Source organism: Fringilla coelebs (genome assembly GCF_963513975.1).
Source record: "Fringilla coelebs genome assembly, chromosome: Z".
Lineage (NCBI taxonomy): Eukaryota > Metazoa > Chordata > Aves > Passeriformes > Fringillidae > Fringilla > Fringilla coelebs.
In genome coordinates this window covers 35,282,313-35,309,340 of record NC_140031.1, presented here as the reverse complement: position 1 = coordinate 35,309,340, position 27,028 = coordinate 35,282,313, and the positions used below count along the sequence as shown (strand labels likewise).

General features: G+C 38.8%; 1 protein-coding gene across 1 annotated transcript; it reads right to left on the bottom strand.

Moving 5' to 3' along the window:
- Window positions 1-7,881: 7,881 nt before the first annotated feature.
- Window positions 7,882-23,754, bottom strand: PSAT1 (phosphoserine aminotransferase 1). The gene is made up of 9 exons (XM_084224845.1): window positions 23,672-23,754; window positions 21,459-21,519; window positions 20,628-20,697; window positions 19,307-19,512; window positions 17,652-17,824; window positions 16,463-16,632; window positions 12,729-12,857; window positions 10,126-10,263; window positions 7,882-9,517 (listed from the first exon to the last, which is right to left on the bottom strand). Exons 1-9 carry the CDS (start codon window positions 23,738-23,740, stop codon window positions 9,412-9,414), a joined length of 1,122 nt encoding a protein of 373 aa, XP_084080971.1. The 5' UTR covers window positions 23,741-23,754; the 3' UTR covers window positions 7,882-9,411.
- Between the last annotated feature and the right edge of the window lie 3,274 nt (window positions 23,755-27,028).

Below are 27,028 nucleotides of genomic sequence, written 5' to 3'. Positions count from 1 at the left end.
TTGGCCTTTAAAGCAGCACCTCTCCAAGAGCACTGAACTTCAACGCACCCGGCTGAACAACCAGCAGCAGGAATAGCATTTGCTTAACACTGCTACCCAAGCCATGACTTCTCACCTACCCCACTCATTCCTTCTCTTTTGCACTTCATCAACCCCCATGTTCCCACACTGCAGCCACCCAGCCTTTTATCTCCTACACAATTATGAGGAGACCTAACTCCAGGGACTCTCTGGGGACCTAAACCACCAATGTGATTTCTGAAAAATTCATAGCATGCCCAAGTTTAGGGAAGGAGCTTCAGCACTTCGTTGTAAGGACTTTTAAAATTCCTGCACCAGATTATGGGAACTTGCCATACCATATCGTTAAGTAACACTGGTCATCTCTTCTTCCTTACTGCCAACAGATCTACTTTCTTTCTGGAATTCAGAAACAGCTTAACAATTCCTCTCATCTTTGCTACTATTTCCAGCTCAGTTTCTGAGTCTCTCATCTTCTCTTGCTCAAAATGTTGTCTCAAGTGTGAATTGTAACTACCTCTGTCTTAAATACCTGTTATTGAATAATGTTTTTTTGTAATAGGATAATAAATGCACCACATTTTGTCATAGACAGGACAGCTGTAATTTATAGCATGTTTTATGCTTATTGTGCCTCAACCAATGGAAATTGCTTTTCCTCCTCCTTTACCCTAGCATGGGACGTAGTGTGTCCAGCCAAGTTCAGATTGTGTTGCTCTCCCTTCATTAATCCTCATCTATTCCACTCAATAGAACCAAAAGTGGCAGCTGCAGAGTTGAGACCAGCTGCAAGGTTTCTGGGATCCTTGCAGTTCATCCTTGCTGCGATGAACTGCAAAGTATCCTGCAATTCACTGTAATCAGAAGCAACCACCTTCAGCCAGCTAACCTTCCTGCCTGAAGCTGTGAATGGGAGAAGAGATTCAAGAAGTGCTGTGACTCACAAAATGCCTGGAGTAGGCACACCAAGGCCCACTGCTGGTGAGGCTTCTCTCTTCGCCACTAGAAGTTCACATCTTATTGCTAAAACTAACAACCTGGTATCAGTTCTCTTTAATAGCAATGTAAAACAGAAGTAATCCAAATAATTTAAATGAACATAAGTAATGGAATGAGGGACATAAAATTCTCTTTTATCCTACATTTTAACAGTAATTAAATTTTTTTTCAGAGAATAATCACCAGTTTCTAAATCTGAGCTTTTAATAGTACTGCAGTAATTTAATACAGGGACTGGAATTTTTGAGACTTCATTTTAGACAACATAATACCCCCTTCAGATTTAAAAAATATTGTAAGGTAAGCATCAATATAAGAATAAACTCTAAGCAACCCCCACACCCAGCAGTCTGGGACATTTCAGCTCCTAAGCTCCCTTATATCACAGGTTTTTGAGATGGGTTGCTAAATGAATATATTCTGTGAAACAGCCTAAAGACCATCCAAACATAATCAGTCAGACATGTAACAACCAATTCACTGCCCTTTTAATACTTAGATGAAATAAATTGCTCTTTCACAGTTCCATGCTGCAGTACCAGGAGCTCATGGTTTGTCAGCCGTGTACAGCAACTCATCCCCAGATGGCCTGTGGCAATTGGAATCTTTTCCATTTGTGGAAATGGACACACTGGTTAACTGAGGCAGGAGATTCAGGCTTTGCAAGTCACATCAGAGCTGTGGCCATCTCTGATGATGCCCTGATTCAAGTAAAGCACTGTTTGTCTGGCTCCTCACTCTTGTGCTACTTTTGAACTCTTTTCTGTGTTCTGGACCTCTGCTCTACACAGAGCTGAATTGGGCTAAGCTATTAATTGTTGACAAATGAAGATTTTTTTCCCAACCTGAACTACAGTTTGATCTGCAATGTGTAAGTTTGAAATGTGCATTAAGCCTTGAAATGTGCATTTTCTGACCTTTTATGACCTTGCCTGGAATTGAATTTTCCAAATTCACTCATACCTAAGCACTGATCATTTGCTTTATATTGAGTAGGGCTCCATCCCAAAGTCTTTTGCACAGACAGGCACAGAGAATGTTTGCAAGCACTTCAGGAGAGAGCAAGGGGAAGCAAAATACTGTAAATCACTTACCCCCTTTGCTCTTGTGGATCTTTCCCATGAGTATCTCCTGAGACAGAGAACTTCCCAGCCTTTCACAAATTTCTTTCACAATTTTCTAAATGGTTAGCCTGTTTCTTTGGTTTAATCTGACTGAGATCAGACTGATATGCAAGGTCATTCTCTGTGTGTAAAAGACATTACAAGGAGCCTTTCACATTCTTTGGGGGTTAACACAGAAGATAATGGGTATCAACACTCCAGATTGTTTATGCTGTCTCTCTAGCCTCTTCCTCTGTGAATACAGTTTTATTATTCTACAGACATATACTTCATGTCTACTTCTGGCGCAGTCTTATTCCAGAACTAAACTGCTTTAAAAGAAACTTTTTTGCAAATGTCCTTCCTTTCACAGACATGGTGAGAGACAAAGTGCATGCTGCTTCTTATCTCATCCACTGACATCTGATCCTTTAAGTAAATTCTTCAATGCTTTTCATTCTTCATGACCATTCTTAATACAAAAAGCTCTGTATTTTCTACAGTCAGGAATGAGAATCTTAAGTGAACTATCTAAACAAAGTTTTTAAGAAAGTGAGAATCAGAAGCAAATATACTGAACACAACAGTCTTCCACAGCTAAGGATTTAGCAATGCTCAGCAGCATTTTTGTTCAATATTTAAAAGCCTTATTTCAGTATTGCAGAGCTGTGGCAATTCTGTGCTGTGAACTTCCCTACTATTCGTTTTTCCCATTCTGAACATTGATTGTCACAAACATCTATCATTTTGCCAGGTGTCACACTGATTGTGGTACAAATCTTGAACTAAGATTTACACTAGCATTTCCCCAAAGTAAAATGTTTGCTTCATCAGTGAGTGGTTTGTGTTGTAAGGTGACTTCAAAGATAAACTACTCCAACTCCCTGGCTGTGGGCAGGGACTCCGTCCACTAGAACAGGGTGTTCAGAGCTCCATCCAAACTTGAACACTTGAACACTTCTTCCAGGGATGGGACACCCACAGCTTCTCTGGGCAGCCTAGTGTCTCACTACCCTCACCATAAAAAAATTCTTCCTTATGTCCTATCTAAACCTAACATTTTCAGTTTCAAGTTTAAAGCAGTCATCCCCTTGTCCTCGAAGTACAGATCCTTATAAAAAGTCTTGCTCTGTATTTCTTATAAGCTCCCTTTGTATACTGAAAGACCACAGTCAGGTCTCCCTAAATCTCTTCAGTGTCAATGGGATAACTGTGGAACTATTTTCATATTGAATAAGCAAGTCACGTATAAGGGTATACATAAAATCATGGGAATCAACACAATCAAACACAAACTAAAACTTCGTAAAACAAGAGTATCTGATATTCACCTATACATGGTATCTTTTAAAATATAAAGGATCTGTGGTTGATTTTTTAAATGCATTTCCTTGCATGCGTATCACTGAATGGATATGACTGGAAGGCATTACGGTAGGTCATCTGTTTCAACCTTCCTGCTCAAACAGGGTCATCCTAGAGCACAAGGCACAGAATTGTGTCCAGACAATTCTTGAATTTTCCCAGGGGAGGAGGCCCCACAACCTCTGTGCATCCATCTGTTCCAGGGCTCAGTCAAGTTCTTCCTTATAGTCAAAGGAAAGGTCCTGTGCATCCATTTCTCCTCGTTGCCTCATGTCCTATTGCTCAGCACCACCAAGCAGAGCCTGGATCCACCCTCTTGACGCCCTCCCTTCAGATACTTATTGACATTGATCAGATCCCCTCTCAATCATCTCCTCTCTAGAGAGAGAACAGGCCCAGCTCCCTCAGCTTTTCCTCGTAAGAGACATGCTCCAGTCCCCCCGTCACCTTTGCTGCCATCCACTGAACTTGCTTCAGAAGCTCCATGTCTTTGTTGTGCTGACAAGCTCAGAGGTGGACACAGCACTCCAAATGTGTCTAATGGCTGAGCAGAAGAGCAGGATGATCTCTCTTGACCTGCTGGCACTGCTCTTCCTTGTACACACTAGGACACCATTGGTCTTCTTGGTCACAAGGACAAAATTTGGGGTTTTTTCCATTCAGGAGCAGTTCAGAGCATCTACCAACCAGTGCTGAGATGTCAAACCAATCAAAACTTGGCAGAAAGCTACCATCAGAATTCCAGATGTGTCAAATGTAGTAGGGACAGAAGTAATATTATGGCTTTACACCTACAAATGTGTGAACTTCACATGAAAAAGCTAAAGGTTTGATATTAATACAGTGGATTATTTTTCACTTACTGAAATGTATACTCTATTGCCACTTAAAGATTCTGACTAGGGCTGTCAAACAAGCAATTTGATTTCGAAGTAATGCTGTAATTAAAACTACTGCTGGTGGGCATCTGGAACACAATGGGACTGCTCTCATCATAACAGAGATGTAAAGAAGTAATTGCACAGAGAATTTTGTTCATCAGCAGCTGTCGCTACAATACAGATCAAGTCAATTATACATTGGGGATACATTGTATCCCCAATGGTTGTACAGGGAAAGTGAGAGTGTAGTTCAATCCTGTCATTTAACTGACATACAGAAGAGTGTTCTGCCTTGCTTCCCAATCTAGCCAGGTTTTTGCTACAGCCTTTTTGGTCATAGAGTCACAAAATGAGCAGTATTCCTCCTAGGTGAAGAGGGTAGGGAAGCAAGGGAGAGGGCCACCTCTTCAGAGTGGTAGATCAATAGGTGACAAAGTAACAATTAATGTTGTACTTATTCTTAATGTTTTTCTTCTGTTTCTATTCCTCTCCTTTAAATTTACACAAACTAACTTTAAACCTTGCCGTATATCCTCCTATTCACCAGCTGTCATCCAGATATACCCTGCTCATATTTCACCACTAACTTGGTCTGATGCTTCCTTCAGAAGTCACAGAGCACATAGCTCTGGTGTCAATGTCACCTTTTCTCTTGCCACACCTGAGGACTCTTCACAGCACCACAGCAATGTCCTGTCTTGCACCAAACTACTTCACATCACCAGGCAGGTTTAGGAAACTGAAGACAAGCTTCCATGACATACCAAACAAGAATAGGTACCGTTCAAGTGGCTTGGTGAAATACCTCCACAGACAAAATATTCTATTTCAGTACTGAGAGACTAGAGCTGACAATACAACTCATATTACCGTCACATGTACTGTGACTTTAGGCAAAGCACAATCACAACTGAGTCAAGCATTAACATGCCTAACACTGAGGCCAAAGGGTGTGTCTTCACAAGAAAAATGTGCCCAAAAACAGCATGACTGGGGCTGCCCTGGGAAGAAACAAACGCCATAAGCCAGTGTGACCCCATACTGGCAGGGCACTGCCAGCCCAGAGGTTTTCCAGCTTTTATAACTACTTAGGTCTGGTTTGCCAAGCTTCAAAACCTAGCACCAGAGTTTGAAACTTCCATGCAGGTGTTTCAATTCCAAAGACTACTGCTTACTCTGTGGAAGAATATTTACTAAGTTTTACAGTAGAGAGTTTGTTACTACCATTCCTAGTTTTAGCAATATGTCTCAAATCTCTTCAGATTACATAATGGAACTACAATATAGAATCACACCCAGATTGGTTTGTTACATTAAAAATTCTAAGCAGTTTAATGGCAAATTCTCTTATAATAGTTCAGCAAATTTCCACTTTCTCACATGATTTCTTTACATTTATTTTGTAATTAATCCACTTACCAAAATATACATTTTTTTCTTTTTATGCATACTGTATAAAGGTAGGAGATATAATTCCAATTCTCTCAGATTTCAGAAAATGTACTGCTTTTGGTTTCCTTACATCAAATACACACTTATTCTTCAGCTCCTTACAAAAGAATAAATCTATCCTTGCATCTCTTTGATCATTGTCCTCCAACCCTTCAGTAATCCATCAGTAATTATAACTTAGTTTCTTTAGCCTAAAAGGGTGTTATTTATCACAGATTGTCATGAATCCTGGTTTTAAATTATCAAGAGTCCAATTGCTGACTGGAATGGGGAATCTTCTTTCTAATTAAATAGACTGATTTAATGTAAAAACTTGCAACATTTCACTTTTTAATTAGGTATATCATTATTAAGTTAAAAAAGGATCATCCTCATTTTATTTTCTACACAGAGAATGTGAAAATTAAAGATATACCAATATAGCGCCAGACCTAGTAACAGTTTCAACATACCTTGGCAACTACTAATACATCAGTATATGATGTCTTTTATTCCCGTTTCTTTCCAAACACTTACTGGAATGTCAGGAATTGGCTTAAGCTTTTTACATGCAAACATCCTTGGGTTTATTGAAAAATATTAAGTTAGGAGTTGAAAAGAAAAAAACTGGGATTAATTTAAACAGAAACAGGAAAATACAGAGCATCAGCTCACAGAAGAACAGAACTCTCCACACTGCTGCCTGTACGAATTCTTTCTCTCCACTAGAATTACTAGTTAAGTAAGGATGTGGCAATCCAGACTTCCAATTCTTATTTAATTCTTGCTTGGCTTACAGATGTTAACTACCATAGGAAGTTCCTATTGTAGACAACTGACAGGAATCTCTGGGACATGGTACCTTCCTGAAGGACAGTTGACACCTGGGCTAAAGCATCCCCCACTGAACACAGCAGATACAGAGGGAGCATGCAGCTTCCTCTTTATGGGCTAGGTCTGCAAAATACACTGGCCAGAGACTTTTTTACTACAAAGGAGAATGCTAGAATGTGTTTTTGTGAAAACAACACAAAAGCTAGGAGATAGAGATGATTCATTAGAAAAAGGATTCAAAGAATTTGTTCATTGAAAAGAGCTTGTCTTATGATTCCCTCTCCATATGAGCCAACTCAGGTGAGACCAGTATTTTTTTTATTTTTTAACACCTTTTAATGTCTCCAGAGTATTCATATCACACCAAAAGAACCCTGCTTCCAAACTGAAATTACTAACTCAGTTTGTAAGTGCTGATGAGAAAAAAAGACCAGGAGTCTCAGCAATAAGTTGCTGAAATTCCTCCTACCAATCTGATGTGGGAGAATCAGGATTTAGCTGTCCACAAGGGCTCAAAACTCCAAATACAGACAAACAGTTTGGAAGGCTACAATTGCAGCATGGATCAGTCTGAAACAACCCTCAAGTAAATAATTCATTTAGGACATGCTTCTGTATTCCCAGTATTCCTGTACGCCCCTCACTTGATATTCAGTCTACTATTGTCTGCTTAATGTGGTCTTCACTCTGTATTTTATTTCTACATGATTTTTTCCTTACTGGGTTAAAAAAAATTGACAAGATGCTAGGCACAATTCAGAAGCAGCAAGAGGTTCCTCATCCAGACTCATTAATCAGCTGCCCAAATCAGCGCAAACTTTTTTTTGTAAACACACACAAAAGCCTGCTTGCTAGGAGGAATGCAAGGCTACTATAAAATGGAAAGGTCGGCTGTTTTTTGGAAAGAGATGAGCCAGAGCTACAGCTGAAAGCAAGTACACAAAACTCAGAAAAATAAATTTATGAAGTTAAAAAGCTTAATATGGAACCCAAATTAGAGATTCGTAATTGGCAGGGCAAAAAGGGTTCTTTAAGCATTCATAATACTACTTTTGTTTCCATGGCTCCTACAGCAAAGGCTCTTCTTGCAAAGAAATAAAACACACGTATAGGAAGCTTACTTTTTAGGGAAAAGGAGTATACCAGAATCTAAAATTCTAACATGCATTAGTCTTGATTTTCATCCTGAAAATGACAAAATGACAAAGACAATGGTACTTCACATAATGACATGATTAGATTTTATTTTTTTCACATAATTTATTTACTTTGAGTAACACTAAGTTGACAGAAATCTCCAAATAGTAGTCTTAAAATGATGACTTTTCAGATAGGAATATAACTCAACCCTAGCACATTCCACTGACTTGTTCCATCAACAAATAGATAAGTACATCATTATTGTTAATAAATTGTTACCACTGTACTGGCGTTACACAAAAATTAAAAAAAAAAAGAAATCCCCATTGTGTGCCAAAGAGTTTAGTCTGAAACCAGCTGTAGCAATGCTAAACACTCTGACAGCAGCAGATAGCTTCTACACAAGTTAAAATAAGAGATTAAGGTCAATATATGGACATTGGCAGTAAAGTGACAAGCTGAGAAAAAAAGGTAACTCAAGGGCTCTGCAACAGGAGATCCTCTGAAAATCTTTGCATAACCACAGTGACCTCTCTAGCCCAGAGTATCAAAGTGTGCAATAAGCTAGAAGGACCAAGTGAGAAAATGGGACCAAATTGATACTGCATTGCCAGGAAAAGGCAGAGAAGACTATTATTTACTCCAGCTGGACAAAATTCCACATATAAAAGGCTACACAACTGAAAGAATGAAAAGGTAGAACTGGAGCAAGTAGAGAGGGAAAAGACTTAAGAAACACCAGACAAAAAAGTCTGCTGCACTTAGGGCTCAAAGTCAGAGCAGAGAAAGTCGCAGGCTTGTTGAGTGGAATATAGCAATTCAGTCTGGCACTAGGTTAACAAATGAAAAGCAAATGTTTTGCAGCAGCAAATATGCATGCTCCAAAAGAAGAATGTAACAGTAATGACCTAGGAGTTCAGTATACAAAATGCAGAGAGAAATAAAAAGCACCTTAGAAATTGATTTAATCAGACTCATGAATCTTAGCTTTAAACTAATAAATGTTAATAGGAAGAAAGGCCCAGTCCTGCAGACTTTAACCACAATTACTTGCAATAGTTAGGACAATACTTCTAGCATTGCAGCAGTAGTCCAAAGGCCAGATTCTCCAGTTAGGAATGCTGGCGTTAACTTCTAAATACTACGGGTGTTACACTGTTGGAATATACCCCATAAATCAATTAGATGTCCCTAGAGACCATGTCAGCTTACCTTCATTATGCAGCCAGAGAGTATTTGTAAAGCATTACAGAGAGCTTATGACAAATTTTGCTTCCCGAATTTTACTAAAAAGAAGGCATTGCTGAAGTCACTTGTAACTAGAAGTGAGAAACGCTGCGGACTCAGATGCTATGGACTCAGATCCATAGCATCTTACAATGTTATTCATGTTTTAACCGCGTATTTTCAAATTTTGTAATCAATCATGATCAGTCTGGGGATCCTCACCTTCAGCAAAGCCAAAGTTGCCACACCACTGCAAGAGTGGGCCTCTACTCCATTCAGTTAATTAATATTGCTACAGGAACTAAAAGGAAATAAAACTTGTGCACTACAGCTGTGCAGTACCACAGTCATGTTAAAACCCTTTAGCTTTTATTTCATGGATGTGCAGCATGGCTCTAACCCACGGGCATTTATGACTGATGTGTCTGCATGAAGCTTCTCATGAATGTTGCAAGCTTCTGAACATCTTCTACAGTCACCGCATTGTATAAAGAGGCACGGATTCCTCCCACAGACCTGAATTGAAAACAGGAGAGAGAAAAAAAAGAATCAGAAAATTTTATATATTCTAAAAAAAGACATTAGCAGCACTCACAGACATTTAAATTCCTACTCTAAAATTATAAAATTCACATTTTTGTGCATGGGAAGCAATATTTAATTCTTCAAGGCTTGCAATCTAGAGAAGCTTAGTATTTATTAGTTATTTACAGCTCCAAAGCTGTAGCCCAATGATATCAAAAAACTAATACCACAAACACTACTGAACATGGGAAAGAACTCTTGCAACCAGACAGACAAGCCATCTGAGAGATTTTATACACTGATACAATCTGACCTCAAAAGATATCTTTGGCATTTGCACAGAGACAGATTAGCACAAGAGAGCAGAATTAAGGATAAAGCTCTCTGAAGCCCCCCACTTCACCTAAGCAGTAGAGCTGAGCCACCAGCAATCTCTGATTACAATACAATGACTGCTATTCTCAAGTGCTGCCAAACCAGTATGAGGAACAGCTGATGCGTGAGAAAGGCTGGTAAGTCAATGCACAATGCCTGATGCTGTACCACTGTAGTAATAGTTTATTCTGCACAGGACAGAGATTCACTTGACTAATACTTACCGATGTCCTTTCAGAGATATCATATTAAGTTCCACAGCCTTCTCAAGAAATTTCTTTTCCAGGGCTTCATCGCCCTTGACGCTGCCAATGCGGAAAGGTACATTCATTCTGCTTCGGCTCTTTCTCTCCACTGGACATCTAGAAAGGTTGTGGAATGTGTGTCAGTTTACCTTAACCCACTTTGTGCTAAATTTGTATTTCAGCTATATGCAGTTATATGCAGAGAAATTAATAATCACACCTGTTTAGAACCAAAATTAATCCTTCATAATCAAAAATTATTTTACTTTCTCTGAAAGAGAGCAATCTTCCTTTTATATCCACGTATAATAATGGAAGTGGTAAAGTGGAAGGCTTATTAACCCTTCTTGACATACTCAGAATTGTGCGAGAGAAACAGACACGAGGCTCGTATACAGACCAAATTAAATTTAAAAAAAAAGAAAAATAAATAGTTACTTAGGATAGGTGAGGTAATTACACGGAATTTTGACTAAGTCTTCTCTTCCTCTTCGAAGACTGACTTCTCAATTAGTCAAAAGTGCTACAAGAATTACACTCAGCTAAACAGAACTAAAGGAAGTATAAGAACAGAGCATAAGTTTCATAGACATTAGAAACTTCTGTTAGTGATTTCAGTCCATCTTTTAAATTAGCATTACTCAGAATCATGAAGTAGAGAAGAGGTGTCTCTAGAACAAATCTTGCACTACATACATGGCACAACATTACATGAGATGCATCACAACTCCTTAATTTCTTAAAAATTTAATCTAAAGTGGAAAACTCAAGATATGTGTAATTTCTCTTCAACTATTTTGTGAAACTAAGAAATTACAGGGGAGGAAGAGAAGATTTAAGTATCTTTTTTAGTGTTTTATTCATAAAGGAGATCTGAAGCCTTCAGATTTATTTTTTTCTAAGTCTGCGATGTAAATTCTTGTAGACATTCAATATAAATGAGTTTTCATAAACTGCATGTGGATTTCATACCTATTATTATGCTATTTGGAAAAGAATGAGTATCATTCTATTTAGTTCCTCTCTTGTTCCTTTGTCCAGATGTCTCCATGATGAAAAGAAAAAAAAATCCATCATAACACCTGCCTGCACAAATCTTCTACTTCAGGTTCAACCAGGAAAATAATGTTCAAAAAGGCCTATGTTTCTAAGCACTCCCACATCTGAATTACTGCAGCCATACTTTAGTTTTAGAATATCCAGTTGCTACTAGGCAATCGGATGTAACTCAGTGCACAGACATTGAAAAACAAACTACAAATGGCACAGAGCACTTCATGGAAGAAAGGCTCCATTTGCTAAATGGCTTGTCACATGGCTTACTCAGGGAAGCATGCCACAGATTAAGTGGCATGTAATGGCTGGAAAGGCAGCTTCAAATTAAGTCTTCCTTTAAGTTATAGATACAATTTAAAAATTCACAGTCTTAACTGTATTGCTTAGGAAGCTGCATACAGCTCAGTTAGTGAAGCTTGCTCTGCTTTCCCAACTGACTATTTACCATCCAATTTGCATTGTATTTCCCACTCATTGCCTTACAGACCAACTTGCCAGATACAGATTTCTGTTTGTCACAAAATGTTTTTTTCAAGGCTTCATTTGCTTTCTGACGTTTATGAAAAACCCCCAGGATTCCCCTGGAGTAGCATCACAATGCTGATCATGGTGATGCTAAAGGCAAAGCTATTTTCGTTAACTAAATGAATAAGAAGAATATATTAAATATTATGATGAAACTTTATTCCTGACAATTATGACTGCAGACAGCTTTAATTTAAAATCCAAATTTAATTTGCTCTATCATAACTTGGACTTGAAAGTAAATTAGGTCTCCACACTGCTGCTTTTACGCTGAAGGTGAAAGAAAATATTTTGCAGTTTCATGGTCAATTAGTAGTCCAAGCTTGGCAAATATTAAAATGATTACAGTATCAACTTTTAACTATGCATAGGTCCTGTGAACTCAAAAATACTTGCAACTTGAAACAATGTAAAAGTCAAGAGGGTTAAATCTGCTTTGGAAAGCCAGCAAAAATAACTGAAGAAAATCAGCTGTGCATAAAGTACGTAAAGAAAATGTATTCCATTGTGAGGTCCGATCTTTATATTTTATTTCAGGAAGTGTTTCAGAACTTAGCATAATTAGTTAATAAAAATGCTCTGCTTGACAGAGAAAAAAGCAGTCTTTGACTCCTGGAAGGTGGCAGGCAAAATACAGTGCAAAGGGATCTCTACAATTTCTTTTAGGCAATTTTCTCTGTTTTGGCCTATGTGTCACCAAGCGATTCTGTAAGGATACAAACCAGAATCTGCATATCTGTTCTTTGAATACTTTTCTTCCAGACTCCTGTTTTATTAAGTTTAGAATATGTTTTTAGTGGGGTTCACTACTGATCTATACACGATAAGTTGAAATAACTCCCTACTGGAATGAGACTTATCTTGGACAGTTACCAAGTGAATGGTTTCTCTAAGAGTTCTCAAAAAAGGTGACTTCAAAAATACAATTAAACTCTCAAAAGTTATGAATGTTTGGTTATGTAGCAAATATTGAAACAAAGGGGAAAAGCATAGCAACTTACACATAAAATCCATTAGATTTGTCTATAATATCATAAATCATCCGTGACTTGATCAAACTGTGTTTATCCATAGCTGCAGCTCCACCATTATTCTTTATCCATTCCAGTACCAATCCCATGATATAAATACTGCAAAAGGAAAGAACATTGTTCAGTGAAATTATTCAAACAGGAAAAAAATAAGTCTGGTCTAATAGTTCACAAAATAGCTCTTGTTTCAGTAACAAGAGGCCATGTTTGATTTAAAGGCACTTAAGATTAACAAATCAAAACCTTGACTATTTTACAAGTTATGACAACTCAGACAATGTTTTCTGGACACAGGATAAAATATCCTGAAATTCTAATGTCACACATACCTGTTGGACCCATTTTAATCCTTTGTACCACAGAAGGACATGTTCTCCAGGCTTCCTGCAGCCCAGCAGGGCTCGCAAAGACACCCCCAGACATACTGCATGCACTGCCAATTCATTGCCTACACAACTGCCTGTCAGGTCCTGCCAGGAAGGACTACACAACTGTCTAGAAGGAGCCAGATTTAGCAAAAAAGTTAATAGCATTTGCCCTGTGCAGCTGCTCTAGCAAAAATACAGGAGTAAATCTCAAATACATGTATATTAATGTAACCATATTTTCACAAATGTTAAAAACAAGAACTCTCATCCCATTTCTGCCTACAAAGACCTTTTGCCCACATGAACAGTGAAGTTTGGTGAAACAAATTATAATGTATCACACTTGACTGTTACCAGTCAAGTTCTTAGTAGAGATCTGGAAGCCTACTGGCATCGCATGGCTTGAGACCAAGAATTTCAATGCTAGTCACTAAGTGCAACATAAAAAATTCTTGACACCTTTTGCCTTTGTGCTTTTGCTACAAAACTCAGCTTGTTCAAGTTCAGACATTTCCCATGATTACAATAATTTACATAAAATCTGCTCACAAGTTTTTATGGCCTATATGCAACAAGTTCATTCTTATAGAATCATTATTGATTCCAAGGGAGTGCTCAGAGAACATTACCCTACAAGTTTTCCTAACACATATCTAGCCAGAAGCTGTTTAAAATTTTGCTGCTTTTTATTTCTGAAGGGGTGCCAGTATCAAATCCTTGAACACTTCCAAAAGGCTGTAGAATAAGCAAGGTTACAGACTGCCATTTATAGGAAGTACCTTACTGCTCTGAGAGCACAATCTTGCCACATTTATGACAGCACACTATCAACTACTCAACTGTAAATGATTTAAGTGAAGTAAAGACTATGCCCTTGGCAAATACACAGGGCCACATTCACATCTTGCCCTCACTTCCCTGAGCAAAACTTTTTGGACAAGTGAACTCTTAGAAGTCAGCCTTAGAGTCACTCACAACAACTCAGACAGCTGAAACCTTTTATCCTTCTTTTACGTCAATCAAAATAATGTTTCTGGAACAATTTTAAGTGAAAAACGCATTTCAGAGCTTGCAAATGAGATTTTTATAGCAAATTCATTGTTAATTTTAGCTAAACAGATTAGGGTCAAAGAGTCAACTATGTAGTGCCAGGAGGTTAAAGCCATTAGCATCACCTTAATTTAATTTAACATTTTGCTGAAGTAGCTTTTGCAAATTCAGTTAATATTTCCTGCCTGTTTGCCAGCAAACCATTAACAAGTGCAAGGAAAAGAGCACAGAAAAAGAGAACTAAGAATCTTTGCCAGTTCCTTAAACTGGAACAGGCATTTAGGGCCAAGCCAAACAGATGTGCATCCTGCCAACATTTCAGTCTGTTACATTCTGGAGTCTGGAGCATACTCCAATGTGAGTCTGCTGCATGAAGTGAAATCTGGCAAGACAGTGATGAGAAAGGAGAAGCTGTTAGTTCAACTTTATTTTCAGTTCTCTTTACCACCCACTACTCTGTTAAGGCTACTGTCAGATACTGAGTAACAGCTAAAGCAGCACATTCTTTTCAGAAGTTCTTTGCAAAGGCTAAAAATAAGGCTGCAGAATTTGATTTGTTTTGCTTTTCAAATCAGAGGAACTACACTCTGTCCAAGTACTGAGATTAAGTAGAACTTCAGTTTTTCAAATGGAAATAGCTTTGTACTTGGAAAACATGAATGGCTGGATTTAAAACCTGGCATATTCAAGCATACAGCGTCCAAAAACAGTATGTGTGACTTGGCAGTCAGGCACATAATCGATCACGAAATAGAGGTTTCATCAAGAACTGGAAAAGACATACATCCTGCCTATGTTACAAAGCAACATTGAGCAGACCAAAATCTGGAAACACTGAATAGCTAATTCTTACTGGGTGTACCCAGCCAACAGGGCAGACTGGCTGCCAGTAAGAATGCATAATTACAGCACTACATACTGTACAGTATGCACACAACTTGGGGGAACAAGTTCTGCACTGTAAAATCTGGCATAAACAAATGTTCACAAGATTTACTGTCCTGCTGATAAAGATAGCTGCTCCTATGTCATGGCAATAATACATTGCAGTGACAATCAGCAGATTCAAAGATACTTAAATTGAGTAAAATTTGAGTGATACTAACTATAATGATGAAATTAAGTTATCAGGTTTATATATAGGAATCACAGAACTTTGGGCCTGTACAGTACATTTAACATGTGTTCGAGATCATTAGGCCTAACTTTGCAATTCTGGAACATGCAAACAAGCTATAAGAGGTGAGACTAAATATCAGTATAAAATTTCATTATGAAATTATCCTGAAAAGGAAATCTTTGTTTTCAAAGTAATTTTAAAAACTTCTGGGAAAAAGATGATAACTAGATTGAAGATTTTTTTTTTAAATAATCATTTCAGAGGATGCTGGTATAAAAATTCTTCAGGATAAGAATGAGTAGATACTATTAGCTCAACAGCTAAACATGCTAGTAGCAAAGCACCATTTCACTAGTTATCAGAAACTACAAGACAGCAATTTTAAAAAAGCAAGCTGTAGTCTGATCTGCTTCTTGCATAATGAAATCATCAAGTACACGGCAATTTTATGATTTTGATTGCTAGCAATGTTTATAAAGCTGGAACAATTTTATCTTTGGATGCCAAACCAAACACTGCGATGGCAGTCAAAGAAGTATGCAAAACTCTGCAAGAGAGTAAAAGCAAAGCAACTACTAAAATGCCTTTTAAAAATTTCTTCTACAGTTTCATTTCAAAACTAATAGTAGTGAAAGATGTAGAAAGAACAACAAATATTTTTAAAGATTAAAAGAATACATATTCTTGTAATATCTTATATTATTTAAAACTTGAATCACAATATTATTTACCATTTTCCAGTAAAAGTCAGTGGTGATCTGGAGATTGAAATGCTGAGAACAACATCAAGAAGGAATTATATCAAACTATATTTAGGATAAGAAGCAAGTCTAAGTGCCAAATTACCTCCTTGCAATAAGAGAGCATCACCACTGAATTGACTAGAGCTGTGCTCATGTAAACCAGAACTGCATCATGCAACTTATACAATGGAGCTGCGACATGTAATATCTACTTTGAAAAAGGCTACATCCTCTGTGGCTGAGTCGCACCAGGCAATGCAAAGCCTACTAGTCCCATGTTCTCACAGGTATCACGTGAACTGCTCCAAGGTGTCACTGGCCTGAGGGCAAACATGCAACTTTGGAAGATTTTCTAGATAAGAGCAGCAGATGGCAGTGCGGCAGCTTTCTGAGTAAGGGATATCACATAGCAGAATGAGTTACCTGTAGCACGGTGGAGTGTTATACAATGAGCTATTTGCTGCCTGTGTTTTGTAATCCAGTACAACAGGGCATTCCTTCAGTGCAAATCCCAGCAAGTCCTCACGTACTATTACAACAGTAACTCCAGCACAGCCAACATTCTTCTGAGCACCAGCGAAAATCACACCAAACTTTAAAAGGAAGAAGAAAAAAACTTGGTACATGCATTCACTTGCAGATCTTATTATTGAGTAATACCCCAGGCATACTAGACAGCTGAACAGAACAGAAAATGTCTTGAAAATTAGCAAGTTGTAGGTTAAAAGAAGAGTCAGCAGAAGATTTGAAAGTGCACTCACAGCTACTCAGCTGAAGAAGATAATCACAACAAATTTCACAACAGTATGCTAAATGTTTATTTAATAGCTGCAAATAATTCTCAAGGCAGCCTGTTGCAATTTCACACTACTCCAAGCAAATTTACTAAAAACAAATTCCTACACAGTTCACAGTATTTTCAACCCATCTGGTATTTCAGAACAATCATCATAAAATCCACCTGTACAAAGAGGCATATCAGGAAAGGCCAAGTTGAATGCATTAACTACTCCATTTTTCTACACACAGGTAAGAAAGGTCAAATATGCTATTATTTCATTAGTCAGTAACACTTCTACTGATAGTATACTTTACAAACACAGTAACTGCCTGTGTTCTGCCCCTGTACTATCTGCGAAACAGATACCATAATCGAGAGGCAGAGGAAGCTTTAGTAGCTTAAAAGAGGTTACAGATTTTTCATGTAAAATGAAGGATTTAAAAAGTTATTAACAGTACCCTGCTGTAGCCATACACTATCTACAGACTAAATATTATTTAGAAGACATTTATTTTAGCTGTTATTTTCTTTTAGCAGGTATTTTCTTCATCAGTGAAGATCACACAGTAGCTAAATAATCTTGGGCAGCTATTAACATAAACAATCTCAACATAGTTCAGTATGTTTTTACAAGAAAAAGGAAAACAGACATTGAAATCTCAAACCTGAAATTTCAACACTTCTGTATATCATCAGATATTCAATTAACAAAACACTTCTTCCTTAATTTCAGCGCTCAGCATGTGTAACTATCCAGACATTTCAAAGTGCTTCACTATATGCATTACATTTTGCAAATGCTTTGTGCAGTCACTGTGTCCAATTGTTTACCTTGGAAACATCCACAGGTTTGGACAGGAAGTTTGATGACATATCACAAACCAAGACTGCTCCTTTGACATCAGGTACAAAGTCAAACTCCACACCATGAACAGTTTCATTAGCACAATAATACACATAAGATGCATCTGGATTAAGATTCCAAGTGCTTGGGTCAGGAATGCCTAAGAGCCAAAAAAGAAACCCAGAGGTCACTGGAGACAAGTACGTTTCTTGGCATGCAATTTTACCCGAACATGAAACTTAAGGGCAAACCAAGAACAATTTTGCCATATAGACTATTAATCATGTTGTTACCAGGAAGATAATGTATCTACAAAGCCAATACACCAGTGCATTCCCAAAATTCTCTGGTGAGCCACCATAAAGTTTGCAAAACCTTTTGATTTTCACCCCTTATTCTTCAAATTATTTTCCTCCCATTTGCAATTGCAGACTACAAACTGCTGTCCTAGGGGTTCAAAACAGCATTTCAGGGGAATTCAGACACTGAGCCCCAGAATCTTCCTGCTGCTTTCAGAACCACTGAAACATCCAAATTCTCACTGGCAAAGTTTTCAAAAACTCTGTTTCTGTGCAATCCCAGAAGCATTTATGTCTTGCTCAAGCTGAACAAACACAAGGTCACCCACCTTTCTCCCATTTTAAGCTTTGCAACTGATTTACAAAACTAAGATCTCCTTTGTCAACAGGCAATATACAGGCATGTCCTGACAGCACAAAACAGGTTTGGCATAGAACAAATAGTTGCTCTCCCTTCCTTTTCTCCTCCAGGACCTGATGGGAGGAGGAGGGAAGAGCGGGAGATGGTACCATTGCCTCCATCATTATTTACTGCCTCTCCTCTTATCTACAGCTATGAAATGATGAATTACACTCCCCCTGACTGGAAAGTTGTAGGTTCAATTCCTTCCTGTGCCTCATAGAATATAAACTGTAATATAAATTTCCAAGTTAGTGCCCTAATTTCCAAGTTAGTGTATTAACTGGAAATTAGGGCACTAACTTATATGGGGATATTCTTTGTCTTGTTGCCACTCTTTTTAGTTCAAGCGCTGTAATTTGGACCAGAGGGAAGAAAAGTAAGCAAAAGTAGCAGGAATAGAAACTATATCTCACATATTCCTGCTCCAATAATTATTTATGTATATTCAGCGACACATTCGTGGGAAAGATGATAATTTAGGAATCCTTAAAAGCAGATAACAGAATTCAGGTCTCCTATATCCTGGGTCAACAAGGTTAAAATCTCAGACCTGTTTCTGAATTTTAGAGCAATCTTATTACTGAGTGCACATGAAATTGAAATATCTCACAATATCCCTGTGAACAGTTAAAGAACTCAGTTAAATATTAAAAAAAAACCTGAGAGAGCCCAGACAATTTCCTGACTTAGACACTTTTGTCTTGCCACTTATTTTCTGGCATCTGCTCATCCCCACTTCACCATTTTTTTCTGGTGGAAACTGTTAAGCCATTTAATAAATCTCCCAGTGTTGAACAAGGAGGGGCGTGGCAGACATTCTTTTGAGAGCAGGCAGTCAACTCTAGCTAACATTCAACAACCCAATAGCTACATTGGATCCATTTTCAGAGCGAGTCAAAACGCCAAGCATTCACATGGACAGATACAATCATCAACTTACTTGTATAGGCTCCTAGTTTGGGATGAACGATATTAACTTTGGCATACTTCTCCGCTTCTTTAGCTGCTTTTGCTGACCAACCTCCAGTAACCACATAATCTGCCTGTCTTCCCTCCTTTAAACCAATAAGGTTAAGCGGGACTGCACTGAACTGAGCAGATCCACCTCCTTGAAGGAAAATAACTTTGTAGTTGTCTGGTATATTTCTGCATAAAAGAAATAACCATTTATGTTATTCCCAGGTGACGCAGGAGGCATACAACTTGATATTACACATTTAACCGTGACTGAGGAAGAACGCTGTCATTTTAGAAGACTCTTTGCCCAGAGGTTAGATCAATCCCACCAACTTACCTCAGCACTGGTCTTGAGAAACAGCTTAAATATTTAAGAGTAAATGCTAAGAATTTTAGTGATAAAAATTTGCTGAAATAAAGCTTCCTCTCCCCAACCCTGGCACTGCATGAAACAAACTCACTCCTGAACAGCTGTACACACAGACTTGAGAGATATTCCATCACAATTAATGCTGACTTTTAATTGTATCTATTGGTAGCTTCACAACTTTTCTATCATGAAGTCACCAAAGCGCTTACAGTAGCACTCGGCTCTAAGACCCTCCAATTTAAAAGTGCAACAGTACAGTACAGTATATATGCAGAGCAAGTGCAATAAAGAGTTGCTCATACAATCACAAAAATTGCATATTCAAATTATTCATTAAAATCCTTCTGTCAAGGATTCTGGCTGGACTGAGGGTAAAACGTTTGTTAACACAACTATGAGAACAGTAATTAACGACTAGTAATTTAACTATGAGAACATTCATTCTAATCCATTATATATTTATTTCAATTTTTTTAAAATGCGTCATTCTATGAATAGGAAAAGGGGTCTTGCCCAGTGATTCTAACACTGATCCACAGAGATTTTGTTATTAAAATAGGACTTATGGACAACGTGCAGATCACATTTATACACTAGAGAACTCATTCTTGTTGTTTGCACTTATTTCTTTTAGTTCATGTCCTTTGTTAATTCTATGAAGGGGAAAAAAATCAAAATTTCAAAACAAACTCATCTAGACATGTGAAAAACATCTCAACCTAATAATCCATTGCCACATTCAAAAACATAAGCATCAAACTTACATGTAAGAAGATCAGTGTCCTCCTCAAAGTTATTACTCTACAATACACAGTACCCCCACATGAAAAACAGCACCAAAGAGGTACTTTCAAGAAAAGGTGTCCATATTAGACATTACTGATGCAACTAGCACACACATAACATAAAAATAAGCAGAAAGTAATTCACTTACAGTAATTCACGCATGAGATTTTCAGTTGTGTTTAGAATTTTTGTGAAATCTGAAGACCGATGGCTCATTTCTTTGGTGGAATAGAGAGAAGAAACAAGACAGTAATACATGAATTTGATTTTACAATTTTGTTAAGCTTTAAACCTTTTACACTACTGACCCAAAATGCCAGAAGGCTGTCATTCCCAGCTCCTACTCCTCTTTAATACCCACAGAAGACTTACACCTGCAGTCTTGTCCAGATACAGGCAAATCCTGTTCATTGACATTTGGCACCCATATGACCTTATTACCACTAAGAACAACCACATCTCTGGGTAAAAAAGTAGTCTCTAGAAAGATTTCATTCTTCCTCATGCTAAGAACCTTCTCTGCTGTTAATGCTGTAAGAAATATATATAAAGTACAGGAAAAACACAGGTTTTGTTCTCTTACCTTTAGCAAGGCTTCTTCACACAGTAAAGCTAATTAAACATTAAGTACAATTACACAGTAATTCCTTTTAAATCCATAGGCTGTCTTCCATGTGGAAGTGTACAATTTAAACATTAATCTGAATTGTGCAGAGACAGCTGCATGTTCTACTTTTAGCAACTAATAATATGCTCACCATCTTGATGCATAAATCTTTTGTGCAACTGAGGCTAAAAAGCCAGCCAGCAGGAGAGCACTGCCTTCCTAATGGGAAGGATGCTATATATCCATATGGTATCTATACACCTCTGTACAGACAGACGAGTATTAAAATGGAGCAAAAAGATCAGAAAGTCTTATTAAACAAGTCAGTTAAACAACAAAATCATGAAAAATGTAGATTTTTTAAAGTCTTACCAAGAACACTTATACCAAGTCCTTTGTAGTCCACCAATTCTTTCTGTGCTTCTAATAATACCTACCAAAAGGAAAAAAATCCAGAAATAAATTAAGGGAATTTTCCACTACCTGGAGTCTCTGATGCACCATGGCTCTGCCAGCTGCCCCATAGCCTGACACTTGTCAAGTGAGATGAATAGAAGTATATGTTACCAATACAATTTTGCTGTACCTAGAAGCTTAAGGTTTTTCATATGACAGCAAACTTAAATAAAATGCTTGTTGTGGAAACCATGTCATAAGTTATTATTTCAAATGCTACATTTCCAGATTTGTGAATGATTTTTAGGAGTTGAATGGAACTCTTAACCTTTACAGAACGTCAAATGTTTGAAGACATACTCTTTCTAAGCAAGCATCCTAAATACCCTCCACTCCATCCTGTGACCTTTCACTTGACTTGGGCAAATAGGACAACCAAAGTACTGAAGAAAACAACAAGAAAGATCAGCTTGGGGAATTGTATATCTTAAACTGAGCCAACACGACAATGCCTGGTTTCACAAAATGAAGTTCCACACTTTTTGAAGATAAGCCTCTATCTTATTGAGAGTTGAGAAAGAAATTAAGCAAAATTTTGAGACAATCAAAAAAAAACAGGTCACCAGCCTTGCAAGTAGTGTTTCAGCCATCCATTATTTTTTCTGTCTTCTTCCCTAGCTTTTAAGTATGAACAAAGGAGGATGAGATTCTAACCACTGGATCTGCAGCTTCTGAATTTGGTAAATTCTTGCTTGAGAGCCAGAACAGTCCTGGCTGCTCCTAAATGAAGCAGGAGAAGAGGGAGCCCCAGTAGAACCAAACAAATGCTGCACACATGCACCCTAGCACCTGACAAGAAACTGCACACTCTGGGCAATTTCAGGAATAAGAAATCTACCTTGCTGACAGGGTATCTGCATGGCCTGTCAACTGTAACAGCTGACTACCAAAAGGTCAACTAAAAGATTGTGAAGTTTTAACCACCACATTTTACAAGCAAACTCATCCATGCCAGAGAGGGAGGCAAAAAAGTAAGGGAGAACACACAGACTGCTACAGTAGTACTTGCTAAACTGCTTGATAAAATCCAGTTCTGTCAGTAACATTCTTCATCTGAAAATGTGCACATGCCTCACAACAGACATCTATGACACACATTACAATCTATGAATTGCTCCATCTTCTGCTTTACCGAGTCTGCGTGCTTCATGAGCAGCATCAGCCCACAATCAAGAGAAACAAATCATCCAGGTGATACAGCAGCCCACACAAGAGCACTGCATTTTCAAGAAGGCAAACAGATTAATAATAGGGAGCTCAGCTGTGCCAACCTGCATTCCTCAAAATTTAAATCCAGTCTTTAACCATGACTGTCAGAGAGCTGGGTATAGAGGCAGTGCCCGTGAGAGCCCCTTTGGAATCTAGAGCTCGACATAAAACAACAAATTTCTTTGCAACCTTATTCACAAAGGGCAATTCCTCGAGAAAAGAGATGGGAGGAGAAAGAAACACAAACAAGTAAAACCAAAAAAGTTGTTCCGCAGCAAATCTGTTTATCTAAAGAAATGTTTTTAAAGAAGTAACACATAAAATAACAAAGAATACTAAGTAGGATACTAAGAAAAGAACAACAATAAAAATTCCACAGTAGATAACCTTAAACTGAAAGTCAGGTACGAACAGTTCGGCAGAAACCACCCCTCTCCACATATAACTGGATAATCCATGGCTGCTGATGCAACTTTCCAGAGGGTTGAGTGCACACCACATCATTATAACTTCTTATAAAAAGGCGTCTCAGGGAATTACCATGCTCTTTCTCAACTGACAAATCTCACACTCCACAGAGCTATCTTTGTGCGCTTAGGTCCTACTTCCCATCCCAAAACTAACGACATAGCTGCTGGTGCCATATCATCAAGCACTAAAAAAAAAAAAAAAAAACAAAAAAACAAAAACCAAAACTCTAGATAGTACTCGAAGAACCACACTCGATCTCGTTTGCAAAAATCGGAGCTTATCAGGGCAGTTCGTTGGAGAAGGGGGGAAGACAAGAGGTTTCGGCGCTCTGCGGGTAAATACGATTTATTAGAGTTTCCCTATCCCTCGGTTTGCAGCCGGAGCCCCGCGGGGAGCCGGGGGGACGAGGACACCCAGCCCGGCCGTGCCCCAGCCCAGCCCCTACTCACGGAGCGCGGCAGCTTCGCCGGCCCGGCGCCGAAGTTCGCGACTTGCCGCCCGCCCTCCGTCGCTGCCATGCTGCCGCTCCTGCTCCGTCCGCCGCGGTCGCGCCGCCAACCCCTCCGCTATAAACCCGCGGCCGCCGGGGCCCGGCACTTTCCACCCCTGTCCCGGCCGCCCATTGGCAGCGATGCCGCGGGGAGGCGGCGTGAGGAGGGGGCGGTGTGAGAGGAGGGGAAGCGGTGTGAGGGGAGGGGAGGCGGTGTGGGGGGAGGCGGTGTGAGGGGAGGGCCGGGCCGGGCGGGGCGGGGAGCGCCCGCGGCGTTCCGCGGGGTCCCCAGAGGGGCGCGCCCCGCGCGGGCAGCGCAGCGAGCCCTGGTGTGTGGAGCGCACACGGGCCGCCCCTGTGGGGGGGCGTGCGGGCAGACAGACACACAGACAGACACACACACATACGGTGAATGCACGTCGTACTGTGACTTCCTGCCTGTGCTTTTCACCCACGCGGGTGCTGCAGCAGCGCTGGGATGCTTGTTCCAAAAGCAGTCTGGGTGAATGCGTGAGAACTTAAAAAGCAGCGACCCACAGTTACAGTGAATTTTAGGAGATCCTTCATATTTCATATGAAATGACAAGAGACAATGGACAGAAACTGATGTACAAGTTCCACCTGAATACGAGAAATAAGTACGCACATGACCATGCACCAGAACACGTTGCCCAGAGAGGCTGTGGAGTCTCCATCGCCACAGACACTAAAGAGCCATCCAGGTACAATCCTGCGCAACATATTCTAGTACATCCCTAATAAAGCTGCGAAGCTGGAGATCACCCAGTGTACCCAACCAGACCATTTCTGTGATTCTGAGATTCATCTTGAAAGAAATGGATTTACAGCGCCCAGATCTTCTAATATTTTGTGTGAAATACTTACCTTGTAGAGGAGGAGGATCCCTGCCTTCTATAAGCCAACAAGTGCCTGCATGTTGTGCAGTTTCCCCAAAAAGCCTGTTGCAGGCAAATTGCTATTTGAATTTCATCAAAGAGAGTAAAAACAGGAGAGCTGTGAAACTTGATCACCTTCACATAATGGATAAGACAGTTTGGACTTGCCTTGAGGTTTGCCAAATGCTAGGCTTATACCCCTGAATACTAAACCATTCCTCCCACAGGTATCTATGGAAGGAACCTGTAGTATCTTGGTTTATTGAAAATAGAGCTAGTACAACTGAACTGTTGTAACTGAGAGAACGAGACTTTAGCTCATTCCCTGTTCTGATTGTTTCACGGAGAGACGTTCTACCCAAGTCAGTTTTCTAAGTTATTTTAAAGGTAGTAGAAGTAAACCAATTTTGACAAAGCAAGCCATTAAGTATGACTGAAAACAGATGGGTATCACAGAGTCCCATAATTTCCAAGTATCTTGGGCAAGATTAACAATTCTCATATCTAGCTGTATAAAGCACATTACATTGGACACATTACATAGGACACATTACATTGCCCAGTCCTTTCCTGTAACGCTGGCACTATTTTAGTCTCATGGGTGTTCACCAAGCTAATGTTCATCAATATCAATGATCTGTAGAGAAAACTGTAAGTATCAATGGCTGTTATTTTGTGAATTCTGAGATGTATATAAAATACCATTTTTCTTTACCAATTATTTCACTGAAGAAATATTGACTATGTGAATTTGTTCCTTTTCCTGTCAAGTCAGGTGATACCTAGAACCACAAAAAGAATTTACAGACCGCAGCCTGATCTGGTATTTAGTTGAAAGATTTTCATCTTAAGAAAGTTGTTGTTTAAAAAATCGTAAACAGACACATTGGTATTAGAGCAAAGATAACTTCCATTTCAATGATAGCTATAGCTTAAGAAAAATCTATCAAAATTGCTTTCAGACACAGAAACCTCCACCACAATTCTTAAGAGTTAATAGCAAACTTCACAGACAACACAGGCTGGATACATTATTTTTGAAACACCAAGGTATTTTTAAAGTATGTCTCACACCACAATACCTCATACCTAGAAGAACTATGTTACTTCTTAGTTACAATTAAATAGAAATTGCTACTGAAATGCTTAATAACATAGATGTGACTAAAAATTTAATTATTTTTACTAGCGTCTCAAAGTAGAAATAAGATCAAAAGATACAGGCTTCTCATATGGGCTCTTTCCAGTATTAAATCTAAAGTGTAGGCCCAGAGAGGCAACGTAAAACTCCAATCTGGCTAGGAAAACGATATCCACAGTAGTAAGGGGTAGTGGAAGCAGTCAGAAATAGTGAAGGTTGGGAATTCAGGTCAGGAAGCCTGCCTACTGCTACAGAAAGTGCTTCAACATCCTGCCAGATCAGTCTTGAATCCTAACTGCGTAGCACAAACCACAAGGGAAATTAAAACCTTGGAGTTAAAAATGTACTTCAAATGCTGGCACAAAGGGCTAGAATATGAAAATAGAAACAAGGCAAGCTAGTGCTGGTATCAGCTCAGAGCACTGGTGGTGTAACAGGTATTGGAGCTTTCACTTCACAGAAGCTGCATCCTGACCAGAAGGGTCAAAAATAGCAGCTCCCACGAGATCAGAGGACAACTCCACTGGAAGTCTTGTCATCCAGAAGATGTAGAAAACCCTCTTCATACTGTGCATTGATGGGAAGTATATAAAATTGGAAAGAATGTATAAATGTGAAATTTTAGCTGTGGACAAGGGATCATTAAGTTTTTGCAGATGGAAAGAATAAAGAGAAATAATATAGGTCTTATTAAAGTTTTGTTTGTACTGGATTGAGATTTCTCCTATTTTAGTATTTTGCTAGCAGCAACTATGATTTCATGTTTTAATTACATCAAAAACCATGAATTCCATCATGGAATCATACCAATATTCATAGTCACCCAATATAAGCTTTCAAAACCATGATTTCCAGGAATGCTTTTGACTTCTACCATTTGACAGAGAATTTCAAGGGCCACAAATCAGTCCACGCAGATGAACCTGGATTTGTGTAATTACCACAAAAACAAAGAGAGCTGTATTTACTATGATGCATAACTGGAAAAACAAGACAGATTAAAAGTAAAGAAATTTTCAGAGTTTTCAGTAAAATTTTATTAGGTTCATTGTGATTTCATGTTATGCTGGACAGCAAAACCTTCATCGACTACTGCTGGAAAAGAATCAGCTCACTCAAGGAGAGCACGTGTACACGAGTTCTCTGATACCACAAATGGACGTCATTATTAAAAGATAAATAATGCTGACTACATAGCAACCTGGCAAGCATTTCAGGAGGCAGCTGGGATGTCTGGTCCAGCAAATTAGTGAGATGAGCAGATTTTGGTGAAACCTTA